The sequence below is a fragment of the Brachypodium distachyon genome, chromosome 4, assembly GCF_000005505.3.
Source record: "Brachypodium distachyon strain Bd21 chromosome 4, Brachypodium_distachyon_v3.0, whole genome shotgun sequence".
In the NCBI taxonomy this organism is placed as follows: domain Eukaryota; kingdom Viridiplantae; phylum Streptophyta; class Magnoliopsida; order Poales; family Poaceae; genus Brachypodium; species Brachypodium distachyon.
In genome coordinates this window covers 17,434,260-17,447,574 of record NC_016134.3, presented here as the reverse complement: position 1 = coordinate 17,447,574, position 13,315 = coordinate 17,434,260, and the positions used below count along the sequence as shown (strand labels likewise).

The window sequence follows — 13,315 nt, the reverse complement described above, 5'->3', positions numbered from 1 at the left end:
GCAAAATGATCAATATATGCCTTAACGGCTAGCTGGCTAGCCTTGGGGCGATCGAAACAATTAAGAACACCGCCGCGATCAAAACAAGAAGATAAACATAAGTCGCTTGATCCGATCGGCGGCCTACCAAAAATAACCATCAGCTAAGTCCACACACAAAACTTTCGACAAGAGCGCCGGCGCCCGCTGTATCTCGATCGCCGGCGAGCGGTGCGATGTCAGCCAACAAGGCCTCCTCGTCGCACGGCGCCGTCCTTCTCCCCATGGCAACCCTCCTCCTCCGGGGCCTCGTGGGCCTCCTCTGCACAGCTTCGCGCCGCTTCGTGTCAGTGGCGCTCGTAGACCTCCCGGAATTCGTGGAAATATGCCGGCCGACCTTCAGTTCTCTGGAACAGCATGAGCGCACGGGCGAGCACGTCTCGTGGAGTCGTGGGGGGCCGGCGTTGGATGCGCGTACAGCCTGCTGGCCGTCAACGTGAGGAAGAAGATGATATGAGGCAGCCTGCGGGGCACAGTCTTCCTCATTTCTGCTGACGTCTGCTACACAAAAATCATGGTTTAAAGTTTAGAATTATTCTGCACATAGATGAAAAAAATTATTAACATTGTGAGCTAAATTGGAAACATTTTTTGGATTTTTAATAGCAATTTTTTTTTTGCATAGCACACAGATCAACGTATTTCTCAATGAAAATTTGTGCATAGCAGACATCCATTTATATACATCCATTTATATACTTGAGGATAACTTTTCAAAACGTGATTTTTCATTTCTTCATGTTCTCATATACACCTCATTACAGTCGTTACATAATGTTTCTAAAGTTGCACTCTTTTAATATGCATTCTCAGTGTAACCATAATTGAAAAGGCAGAGCACCTGCCATGTTTGTCAAAAAAAAACCCCACAGATTTATATGTTACTAACATTAAAATGAACTGAAATATCACTTGCTAAAAAGTATTATATCATCATGCTCAATTCAAGTGCTACTGCTGCTTCCATGAAATTTGTGTACAAATTGTGCCAGACTACTGGGCAATTCTGCAGAGGTCCGATACAGCTTACAGACATTTGCTACACTTAAATGTTTTTTCACATTGGTTCACCATTAGCTTATAGGCATGTTTTCTTGCATTTAATTTCAACACATGAAGCATGGACGTCAATGCTTTTAATTCAAGAACTTATATGATAAATCTCTTCGCTGATGTTGCAGATGGAAATTCATGAGGTGTGTGTGCTGTCTCGCTCATGTGAATGCCTGGGATATTATTTGGACCAGCCATAATTGTTTCGCTGTTTGCTACCTTACAAATTCTATGTCATTCTCGATATGTATACAGTTATGTAGCCATATATGGATAACTGAGTACTTTCATATCTTAATTTATTTAATCATCTAGTGTGTTTGTCATTGTACGATCACGTGCATTTGTTGCTATATGACATAAAACATCTTAATAACTATTCTTTTGATCATATTGGTAGCTCTACTTGTTATGTTGTTAGCACAGGATATATTTGAATTTGCATGACCCATTCTACGCATTTTCTTATTTACAGAGACAAGGTAATAAGAGGCAAATGAACATACGGATCATGCCGAATCTTTCTTTTTTGAGGCAATCAACGGGGGGGGGGGGGGGGGGGGGGCTCCCTACCTGAATATATTACTCCAAAGTAAGAAATAAATAGTCACGCCATAGACCGGCGGCTATTTTTGTATCGTTTTTCCTAATTCTGAAAGTCTATAAGGTTAGGTCCTCAATTATCATTACAAGACCATGAGCAGAGGTGACGATCTCATTATTGAATACTTTGGCATTATGAGCTTTCCAGATCCTCCACAGAATGATTAGTAAGATGGAAGGCCAAATAGCAACGGTAAGACCGACAGGAGAAGGGAGATGCCAAAGGTCGGGGAAGACAGTTCCATGAGACAGAATACCCATTTTATCCCAGACCTGGAGCGCAAGAGGGCACGAGAGGAACAGGTGATTCCGGTCTTCTGAACCAAGACCACAGCTCGCACAGGCCGCCGATTGAGTGTCGAATTTGTGATGCAAATTTTGACGCGTGTTGAGACGATCCCTGAAGAGGAGCCAAGCAAAGACCTTGACTTTGTTGGGGACGAAAGCTTGCCAAATGTGATCAGCGTGAGGGTCCGTTGGAGCAGCGGAGAGGGCAAGGTAAGCGCCCCTTGTGGACAGCAGAGACCCATCTCTTAGGGTACTGACATCGGGCGCATCATCAAGAGCAACGTCCTGCAACACAAGAAGCAAAAGATCGAGTTCTGCCTCAGCAACAAGAGTTAGTCGATTCCGCAAGCCAAGCTCAAGTCCCTCGTCCACAATTTTTGAAACAAAAGCATTTGGCTTGGTGTGGTGGGAGAAGAGTATAGGGAAAACTGAAGCAAGCGGATGTGGTAAAATCCAGCAATCAAGCCAAAAAAAGGTGGAAGCTCCTGATCTAACCTTACAAGAAGTGATCGATCTTAATAAATCTGTGTGCTGTATAATAAGCTTAGCAAGGTGGGAAGTGGGTGGTGAGGCTTTGAAGGGATGAGGCCAGTGAGGCTTTGAAGGGATCATGCCGAATCTTCAAGCACAAAAAGGTCAAGAGCAGAACTGCTGCACAAAAAACCTGAAGAGTTGACTGATGGCTCTAAAAATGCGCCGGGGTGTGAGATGAACAAAACTTTATCTGCGTTACGAGAAGGCATCACCAAGTAGTTCTCCACCATCTGGAAAGAATAACTCTCAAGTGATTCCACGGAAGATAGTGAGTTCATGTGCAGTACCAATGAAGGTTCTTGGGCTTCCCCATGCTTCCTCAGAAAATCCAACACTTCATTACAAATCTAGATATTGGGGAAGTAGTTAATCACAAAGTCCTGTCTGACATTTTGTTTTCTGATGGTCAGATTAATACACGTGGAACAAGTGCTGATGAAGGGCATGATATGCGTCCGACTGCAGGACAGAAAATGGATTCAACTTGCATAAATAATGCTGCCCAACAGATACATGAAATGCACCCTGTTCATGCACTTCCAGGAAACAGCGACGACTCTGATAATGTGAGTTCCCATCATTTTCTTCTGTTGTTTCAGTAATGTTACTATCAGTTTACATATTCTCACCTGGGTAATTTGTTCAGAGACTGTCGGGGAGGAGAGGACATCGTGCGATCAACGTAAATGATGGAACAATCCAAAGGATTCAAGAACCTTTGAATCAATTCATAGTGGACAAGGTATGTGTTGTGCAAACTACACGTACAAATGTGTATTAATTGTATGTTGTATTTCAGTGGAGTGGATGTTTAATTGCAGGTTTTCAAAATGCTGCGAATTCACATTGCACCATTGGCAACACTCTATTGGGTTCACATCAAATCTCTGATGAGCAAGTTTTATTCACGAAAACCTCACGCTGGTGGGATCTATGTCGGGACATACCACAACAGATCCCAACAGATCGATCCCATTCTCTGCAGTAATCAATCCCAGAGGACTCTTTCGGTTAATTTCAATCTCCCAACTCTAGCAGACCTGTCATTAACTTACGCAGACAGGCAGATATAGGTTGATTATTATTTGATTGACAAGTACTGTATATTTCATATTGGATGGTGGATGGACAAATATAGGTATCTGAAAAGAGATTCAACACACCTGCAAAAAGAAGAAAGATAAAAAAAAAGAGAAGAGATTCAACACAGGACACTGCTCTCCGAAAAAGGAGGACATGTCCTCAATCAGTAATCAGCTGAACATGTCCTCAATCTCAAGTAATTAACTTGTTCGGAAGAAGATGCATGCGAGACGCTCGGATCAGCTTCATCGTTGGCTGTGTGATGCCAGCGGCAAGCCGATGGGCTATAAAATCTCTAATGGGGCGTGTTACTAGCTTGTTAGTCGCGTATCGTGAAGCCACCGCCGATGGCTGCACGTACACGTACGTTACATGTCGACATGCTTGGTCACCGCACCAGATCAGCGCATTCTTTTTTTTTTTGACACCCCCTAGAATATGGTGTCACTTTGGATTCTATTTTGTATCTGTGACCGTGTTTTTTGTCCGACATCATATCGAAACCAAAAAATGTCAAGCAAAGGATGGTGTATGTATTGTATTTAAAATATGGCCATGCATGTCTTCCTTTCGCTTTCCTAAATCCTGGCCTAGCCTGGGTCACCACTATTGTGTACCTCTACTTTAACGAGTCTTTTTTGGTGTCCCAGATTTAATGCTGGCCAACCATCCATCTTGCTCCAACGGTCTGGTACTTCATCACCATGAGAAAAAGAATAAGGACTGAGATGAAACAGACCCAAACTGCATGGTAATTAATATTCAGATACCCTTCATTTAGGAGCATGGGACTTAAAAATAGAATGTTCATGAAATTTTGTATCCTGGCATGGTTAGAAACGTTTTTGGACAGAAAGCTCTGTATCCATGGAGTGTTGCCGATGCTTCCAGATTCTTATACCACTTCCAAAAAAGACCAATCTGCATGTATTAACCAATTACTCAGTATACAAGTCTGAATATATATTAGATCTAACATTTCCTGAGAGCTTGCATAAGCAGCATAATTTTTTATAACCAATAATCCATGTAAAAAAAGATTGCCTAGAGGATGTTACTTGAAAAACGTACTGAGCGGCTTCATGTAGACATGATATGTGAGGCCACTCTATCGGGATCCAAACCAAATTTAAATCCTGAAATTTTAAGTTCAGTAAAATTTCGTCTAAATTCAATGAATTTTGATCGATACAATACCAAAATGACGTGTGGGGCCACTATGTCTAGATGGCTGAAAAATCTTAAAACGGATAAAAATGTGTTCTTAGAGTGGGTAGAACGTGGAATTCACTAAAAAAAAATCCTTAGTATGATCGTCTACATTTTGAAAAGTTTATGAGCAAACTTCTTATACTATGCATTTGGAGTTAGTTAACTAATATTATAATAAATATTGGAGAGCTTGGGTGGGTAAACAAATACTCCGCTACTACAGTACTTTAGTCAAAATACGTGCTGTGCTGTCTGTACAACACGTTTTTTTTTTAGAAAACACGGTACAGACGCAAGCACTCACACACACACGGACGTACACTCATCCTATGAACGCACACACGCACACCCTACCCTTATGAGCACCTCCGAGAGACTGAGCCACAGGCCGATCATCTTGAGATTGATGAAATCACCACAGACGCCTCGTAGTTGATGGGTACGTCACTCCCACTGAAAGCACAACGCCGGTTAAAACCTAAAATAAATCTTAGGCTGGTTCCACCACAAGAAACCAACCACCAGCTGTGGTTTTGATAGGACCAATAAGACTACATGGTCAAAACTAACCTTTTTGGTAGTTCAAATCTGAGGTCAGGGGCTCCCGCGACTGCCGACCGCGACCCGCGCCTAGGGTTCCGGCCACCGCCGCCGCCACTCCAGCGTCGGCGTCCACCCCTCCCGCCGGCGGCCCCGCCCTCCCCCCTTGCCCCTCCTTCCCCGCCCTCCCACGCTCGTCCGCTCCTGTGACCGGCGACCGCGACCCGCGCCTAGGTTTCCGGCCACCGCCGCCGCCTCTCCGGCGTCGGCGCCCACCCCTCCCCGTCGGCGGCCGCTCCGGCTCCGGTGGCCACCTCTCTCGCCGCTCCGGTCGCCCTCCTCCGACGGTGGGGACTCGGTGCGCTCCTATTGCGAGGTCCTCCGCCGTGGGAGCCCGCTGGTGGAGGCCTTGGAGGAGGTTCCTCCGGTGCGCGCTCAACCTGTTCGACAGTTGGCTTCCCTCGTCGTTGCTGCTGCTGGCGACCGAGAGACTGTGGAGGAGGGCGGCTGGAGGCATCAGTGCCGCCAGCAAAAGCGCAGCCTCGGCCAGGGCCCCCTCCCGACGTCCATGGCCCGGCCTGACATGCCGCCAGACTTGGCGGGTCGCTGCTACAATTGCTTGGGGTTCGACCACGTCTCCGCGCTCTGCCCCAACCCGACTAAGTGCCTGCGCTGTGGTGGCGAGGGGCACGTTGCGCGGCTGTGCAGGGCCAGGCGCAGCCCTTCCGGTGGTTCCCCCCCCCCCCCCCGGCGGAGGACGGGCGCGTGCTGCCGGTCGCGGCGAGGCTGGGCCCTGCCCCTCAAGCGCCTCCTGCGGCCCGTGCGGCGTCCGGTGCGCAGTCCAGGCCGGCCGGGGCGCCTCGCGGGGCTGCTCCTGCTGCCGGGGTTGTGCGGCCTGGGCCGGCCCTTCTGGCCAGGCTCGGCCCACGTCCTCCACTGGTGGTGCCAACCCCTGCCCCGGTGGTGCCCTATGCCCCGGTGGCGCCCCCTGCCCCAGCTCCGTCGGTGGTGCAGCCGGCGCCGGTGCCGCGGCAGGTGGCTAAGCCTGCTTCCTTGGTGCCGCGGCAGGTGGCTGCCACTGCTGTGGATGGCCTAACGCTGGGGGCGGCTTCCCTGCGGCCCGGGGTGGAGCTCTGTATTATCCCAAGGAGTGTGGAGATTGATGCTGAAGAACAAGCCCTTCGCTGGAGTGTGGTGGTCTCTGTTACTGGCACAAGACCGCGCATTGCTCAGGTGGCGGTGTCCAGGGTGGTTATGGCGAGGCTGCCGGCTCTCGAGGGGTGCTTTACGGCTCACCGCTTCTGGCCGGACGATTTCTTACTGGTGTTTGCTTCTAGGGAGACTCGTGATGCCGTCCTGGCCGCCGGGTCCATGGATGCTCGCGGGTTTCCCTGAGGTTCTCGCCGTGGAATCGCTTCCACCAAGCGGTGGGGCGCAAGGCTCTCTTCCGTGCACACATTGAGATGGAGGGCGTGCCCCCACACGTGTGGAACTTGAGCACGGCGGCGTCGCTGCTTGGTCCGGCCTGCTCCATTGAGCGTCTTGGGACCACGACGGCCAGCAAGGAGGACTTGGGGCACTTTAGTGTCTTTGCATGGACTTCGGATCCCTGTTTGATCCCCCGCGAGAAGACGCTGCAGATCCCGGAGGCACCGGCGGTCGACGATGAGGAGGATGACCTCATGTTGCTGCCGGAGATGATCATCCCCTCGGAGGTCAATCTGCTGGAGTACAGGGTTTTCGTCCACCTGCTGCGGGTGGAGGATTCTTCCGCTTCGACGGATCGTTCTTCTTCCGAGGACTGGCCCTCCGACAAAGGCGACAGTGGGCACGACGGTGATCCCGATCGTGGTTATGGGGATCGGCGGCCGGCCAAGGGCACACGGCAGAATTTCTTCCGCTGCTCTCGGGGCCGCGTGGATGAAGATGACTTCGGGGACCATCCCCATGGGTTTCGTCGGGTGGCGGCTGGTGTTCAACGTGGTGCTGCCAGTGCGCGGGTGGCTTCTCGGCTCTCAGCGGAGGCACCTGCGTTTACTCCGGCAAGGAGAGGGACGGTGGTGCTGCCGGCCGATCCTCTCCTTGCGTGGTCGGCTCCGCCTCCTCTTGCGGACGTCGGCTGGGACCCGATGCTGCTGGAGGCCTCGGCTTCCGCTGCGGCCGTGGGGTCGCCGGAGCCTGCTGGTGGTTTCCCTCTGTCGGTGTCTCGGGACCTAGACCTGGACCTGCCGGTGTTGAGCTCCCTTGGAATCTCGAGGATGTGGTGTTTCCGCCACTCTCTTCGGGACCCGTGATGGATGGCTCGCCGCTGAGCATGTTCACGGTGTCTCTGTCCGAGGCTCTCCCCCCGGAGGTTGAGGCCTCTCCAGCCGTGCTCTCGCCTACGTCGCCGGATTCCTCGGCACCGCTGTGCTCGGGTTCGATGGCGGATGCTCCTTCGCCGGTGGTCTGCTCTCTGTTGGAGGACTCGGGTGTGGCTTCGAGGGAGGTTGCGGCTTTCCTGGCGCGGGTGCGGCGCGCGCCTTCGCCAGTGCTGGCTAGGCCCCAGCGGAGGTAGGCTTCGCGGCTAGTGGCTCAGCCGGACCCGGTCCATCGTAGCAGGCACCTTGCGAGGGAGAAGGTGGCGAGCTCTTGTGCCAGCAAGCAGCAGCATGCCATCATCCACAGGCTTGGGATTGCTAGGGAAGGCGAGCGTATTGGTGATGAGGCGCTTCAAGCGTACCTGGAGCTCTTCAGCCGGCCTCTCTCTTCGGAGCACATTTCGGCGATCCTTTCCTTGTTTGGGTGGGAGAGTGTGGCCCTGCCCCTTGAGGATGGGGTAGGGGTGGAGGTGCTGGGTTAGTCCCTGGACTACCTTGCACTTGGTGGTGGTGGTTGGTGGCTTTTCCTATGGCTGACGGCAATATTTCTATTTTGGTGTGGAACGTACGTGGCTTAAATGCTAGAGCTAAGCGTATGGCGATTCGTAAGATGGTGGTCTCCTCTGGAGCTTGTATTGTGGGACTCCAAGAATCTAAATTAAGTTCGGTTTCTCGCTATGTGGTGGAGGAGTGCTGTGGACCGGATTTTGATTCTTTCTTTTTTCTTCTTGCCATTGGCACTTGTGGAGGCATTATTCTTGCGCGGAAGGGGGCTTTGGTGCAGCTTGCCAACCCGCACATTTCTAGCTTTGCTGTTTCGGCAAGTGTCTCGTCCGGAGCTGGCATTCCTTGGAGGTTCACGGTGGTTTATGGGCCCTAGGATGATGGGGACAAGCTGTTGTTTCTTCAGGAGCTTCGCGATATTCGTGACCTTTGTGCGGGGCGGTGGCTTGTGGCCGGTGATTTTAATCTCATTGTGAAGGTGGCGAACAAGAGCAATGAGAATGTCAACAGGAGGTTGATGGGGAAGTTCCGCCGACTCTTGCGTGACCTTGAGTTGAAGGAGCTCTATCTCAACGGGCGGCGCTATACGTGGTCCAATGAGCGCGAGCACGCGACTCTTGAGAAGCTCGACCGAGCCTTCTCCTCCGTGGACTAGGATTCATCCTTTCCGGACGCTTTTCTTTCGGCGCTTAGTACTGCGACTTCTGCTCACTGCCCTCTCCTGGTGGTGTTGGAGGCCCAACTCACCAGAGGTCGTCGTTTCTACTTTGAGAGTTTCTGGCCTCGTGTGGAGGGCTTCTTGGAGGTGGTCAAGGCCGCGTGGGATTCTGGCGAATCCGTGGCAAACCCTTTCAAGCGCCTCGACTCCAAACTCCGTCGTACGGCGAGGAAACTCCGTAGCTGGAGTGATAGATTCATCGGCAACATTAGGCTCCAATGCCTCGTTGCTACCGAGATCATCCTCAGGCTTGATGTGGCTATGGACGCGCATGTGCTTTCGCCGGAGGAGAGGGGTCTTCGGCGGACCCTCAAGCGCAAGCTCCTTGGCTTGGCCTCCTTGGAGCGGTCCATTGCGAGGCAGCGTTCGAGAGTTCTTTGGCTTCGGGAGGGTGACGTTTGCACGCGATTCTTTCACCTGCATGCGAGTCACAGGAGGAGGAAGAACTTCATCTCTCACCTCCTCGTGGATGATGTGCTGGTGTCGGGGCACGAGCAAAAGGCCGTGGCGGTGGATGATTTCTTCACCGGTTTGCTGGGCTCGGTCCAGGATCGGCCATCCTCTTTGGACCTCGATTTCCTGGACGTCCCTAGTTGTAACCTGGAGGCCCTTGAGCGAGATTTCTCTGAGGAGGAGATTTGGGCTGTGGTTAAGACCCAGGAGCTTGATAAGACGCCTGGCCCGGATGGCTTCACTGGGAGATTCTTCGTTTCCTGCGGGAGGTCATTAAGCATGACGTGGTGGCGGTCTTTGATGCCTTGGCGAGGCTTGACGTTCGGGGTATGAGGGCCATTAATTCGGCCCTTATCACTCTGTTGCCTAAGAAGCAGGATGCGCGTGAGGTGCGGGATTTTCGGCCGGTTAGCCTCATTCACAGTGTGGCCAAGCTGGTCGTGAAAGTCCTTGCGACGCGGGTGGTGCCTTCCGTTGTGGTGCTGGTGGGCCCTCACCAGAGTGCCTTCGTCAAGGGGCGTTGCCTCCATGACAATTTCATGTTGGTGCAATGCACGGCGAGGAAACTCCACCGAGCGAGGGTTGACGCGATCCTCCTCAAGCTTGATATCTCGAAGGCTTTTGACATGGTGGATTGTGCCTTCCTCTTGGAGACCTTGGTGCGTCGTGGCTTTGGCCCCTGCTTTAGGGCGTGGATTTGTGGGCTCCTTTCTTCTGCGTCGACGTGAGTCCTCCTCAATGGCTTCCCTGAGGCTCCCATTGAGCATAGGAGAGGCCTTCGGCAAGGAGACCCCCTTTCCTCGATGCTTTTCATTCTGGTGATGGACGTGCTCCATTGCATGATCGAGAAGGCGACAGAATTTGGGCTGTTGACCCGGCTTGCTTCGCGGGGGTTCTCTCAGCGCACGTCCATCTTCGCCGATGATGTGGTTACCTTCCTGCGGCTGACTTGGAGGGACGTGGTGGGCATGTCCGCGATCATCTCGGATTTTGGTGATGCCTCCGGCCTCCGCACGAACTTCGCCAAGAGTTCCGCTCATCTTATTCGCTGCTCCGAGGAGCAACGGTTGATGGTGGGCAATATTCTGCAGTGCGAGATTCGTGCCTTTCCTTGCACCTACTTGGGCCTTCCGCTTGGGCTGAGGAAGCGGTCGGCTGGGCAGATCAAGCCGCTGGTGGACAAGCTTGAGGGCCGGCTGGCGTCGTGGAAGGCCCCCCTCCTGTCCAAGGGCGGCCGGCTTGTGCTCATCAAGTCCACCTTGACTGCTATGCCGGTCTACGCTATGATGTCGCTAGATCTACCGGCTAAAATCTTGAAGGGCGTGGACAAGGTCTGTCGTGGTTTCCTCTGGAGAGGACAGAAAGAGGCCAAGGGCGGTCACTGCATGGTGGCCTGGAAGGCTGTCTGCTCGCCGAAGCCCTTCGGTGGGCTTGGTATCCCAAATCTCCATATGCTCAACCTTGCCTTGCGGGTCCAATGGAGGTGGCTTGAACGCACGGATGACTCGAGGCCTTGGAAAGATTTCTCCTTCAAGGCCTCCAGGGAGGTTGAGGAGATCTTCGAGGCAGACACATCTTCTAGAGTGGGTGATGGTTCGAGCACCTTGTTCTGGTCCGATCGGTGGTTGCGGGGTGTGCGACTCCGCGAGGCTTTCCCGGTGCTTGCGGCGAACATCCGGCCCAAGGTGTTGCGCGAGCGCTCGATTAAAGACGCGTTGTTTGGTGCGTGGCTGCTGGATGTGGGGCCTAACCTTTCGACCAGGGCGATAGGCGAGTTCCTTGCGCTCTGGGAGTGGATCCGCGATGTCCGGCTGGTGGATGAGGCTCCCGACTCCTTGTCCTGGAACTGGTCCACTGATGGGCGGTTTTCTGCCAAATCGGCCTATGCAAACCTCTTTGCCGGCCTGACGCGTGATCCTATGGCATCGGTGGTTTGGGGCTCTCGGGCGCCGGGGCGGTGCCGCTTCTTCGCGTGGCTTGCGGCCCGCAACCGTTGTTGGATGGCCAACCGGCTCGAGAAGCGCGTCCTCCCGCGCCCCGACAAGTGCCCCCTCTGCGACCAAGAGAGGGAATGTATTTCTCACTTGCTGGTGGGCTGCGTGGTCTCGCGGCAGGTTTGGCTGAAGGTGCTCACCCTGGTGGGCCATGGGGATTGGTGTCCGGGCACGGACGTGGACCTGCGTGGATGGTGGACCTCCCTTCCCTCCTCTAGGGGTGAACGGAAAGACGTCTTGACGATGGTTACCTTGGTCTTCTGGACCATCTGGTGTCATCGGAATGACGTGGTTTTCAATGGGGCGGCTCCGTCGACGTTGCGGATCTTCGAGAGGGTGAGAGAGGAGCTGAGTTGTTGGTCTCAGGCTGGGCTCTTCAGGAGTGGCACCCTCGTTCCGGCCCATGTGGCGAGTAGGTGGATCGTTAGCATGCAATCTTTTCTTTTTGGTTGCCACTTTGTGACGTTGTTTGCCGCTACGACGTGCGTTGTACTCAGAGCCTTCTAACTCTTCTTCTTTAATACATGATGCACCCGCTAGGTTGCATTCTTGAAAAAATAAGACTACATCCCGTATGTTTATCCTACTGTACTCATCTCAACGAAGAGCGAGGGTAGTTCTGATCCCTATCATTAATAGTTAAAGTTGATGTATCCATGCAAGGCTCCTTAATTATATAATTATTCTTTTAGTGGTCGCTCGTTACTGGCCAAAATATGACTCTTTGGCTCTTTCTAAGGTTGCATGGTGAATACATGAGTAAATTAGATGGAAACCAAATGTAACCCCTTTTTCGTTATACGGGTAATGAGCTCCACCAGTAGGTTTTCTCATACGTGTAAACAATGCACATCAATCATCAGTGGCGGAGGACGAACTAAATTTTTGGTGTGGCGAAATTGGTAGAGTGGAAGTGATAATGGGTACAATGGTAAAAGTAACGGATACATTGCAGTATAGACGCAATATTTTTTAAAAACATTCGATTCTCATTCGATTAGAAGAACATAGAGTATTTACGAGCGTACAAAAACATAAACCGAGGCATAGGCGACAAAGACAACCCCACCGGAATATTTAATTGACATAGCAAGAACTATAATATATGCGCGGACATATCTATTATATATATTAAAAGTACATGACGGAGCAATCAGAAAAAGACACGTCTCTAGAAAATCCCAAAAAAAGCAAAACATCTGACCATCTATTACGTGGACCCATATAAAATCAATGGACCAGATCTAACTGAGGGAAAAACAGGGCTCCTGCGAACCCAAGCACGGACAATTTCGGTCGCCCGGTTGGGAGAAAAAAAGAATCTCCGGCCGCCTCCTCCTCTCTCTGATCCACCGCGCTGCGCTCGCATATGAGAAGTGATCGGCCGCTCCTAATCGCTCAAACTATTGGACTACCGTTGTTCATGCATGCATGACGTATACGGTGAATTTTTTTCTCTCTCGAAAGAATCAACTCCATGCACGTAAGCATGCCATGGATGATGGATTAAGCAGATCAAGAAGTGGCATGCACATGTTAGTGGATGGACAGGGCAAAAAAGGATCTTCCGATGATCACAAGTACACGCAAAAGAGCAAGCGGATACTTTTTTTCCGGGACAATGAACATACTAAATCTGTAGCAAGGTAATTAAGTCAAGCGTACATATATATTTTGATAGAAATTATTTACTAATTACGGAGTATGATACTTTGGGTAGAAAAATAATTACCATCCGGAGGAAATTGCTCCTCAATTGAGCCTACACAGTGAGGAAAGCAAAGCAGATTGCATCTACCAACTCTCTGTAAGTTGTTAATTCTATGAGTACATCTATTTTTCGGGTAAAATAGATCAATTTACTTTCTGCCGTGTTTGCATTTTATCGAGTGCGGCATTTTTGGTGGGATATAGAAAGGTTAGTAAATTGATTT

General features: G+C 51.4%; 2 protein-coding genes across 2 annotated transcripts; one reads left to right on the top strand and one right to left on the bottom strand.

Moving 5' to 3' along the window:
* The first annotated feature begins 1,764 nt into the window (after nucleotides 1-1,764).
* On the top strand, nucleotides 1,765-3,833 carry LOC112268820. The gene is made up of 4 exons (XM_024454975.1): nucleotides 1,765-2,812; nucleotides 2,928-3,083; nucleotides 3,164-3,259; nucleotides 3,339-3,833. Exons 1-4 carry the CDS (start codon nucleotides 2,807-2,809, stop codon nucleotides 3,588-3,590), a joined length of 510 nt encoding a protein of 169 aa, XP_024310743.1. The 5' UTR covers nucleotides 1,765-2,806; the 3' UTR covers nucleotides 3,591-3,833.
* Nucleotides 3,834-5,011: 1,178 nt separating this feature from the next.
* On the bottom strand, nucleotides 5,012-6,088 carry LOC112272364 (translation initiation factor IF-2-like). Its single transcript, XM_024462945.1, has 2 exons — nucleotides 5,383-6,088; nucleotides 5,012-5,265 (listed from the first exon to the last, which is right to left on the bottom strand). Exons 1-2 carry the CDS (start codon nucleotides 5,867-5,869, stop codon nucleotides 5,225-5,227), a joined length of 528 nt encoding a protein of 175 aa, XP_024318713.1. The 5' UTR covers nucleotides 5,870-6,088; the 3' UTR covers nucleotides 5,012-5,224.
* Nucleotides 6,089-13,315: the final 7,227 nt, after the last annotated feature.

Excerpts from the sequence above, each read along its gene's own strand:
- LOC112268820 (XM_024454975.1), top strand. Across the intron at positions 3,084-3,163 it reads ACAGCGACGACTCTGATAAT|AGACTGTCGGGGAGGAGAGG; the intron begins GTGAGTTCCCAT and ends TAATTTGTTCAG. Across the intron at positions 3,260-3,338 it reads ATCAATTCATAGTGGACAAG|GTTTTCAAAATGCTGCGAAT; the intron begins GTATGTGTTGTG and ends GTTTAATTGCAG.
- LOC112272364 (XM_024462945.1), bottom strand. The coding sequence starts at position 5,869 with ATGCCTCCAGCCGCCCTCCTCCACAGTCTCTCGGTCGCCAGCAGCAGC. Across the intron at positions 5,266-5,382 it reads AGATTTGAACTACCAAAAAG|TGGGAGTGACGTACCCATCA; the intron begins GTTAGTTTTGAC and ends TTGTGCTTTCAG.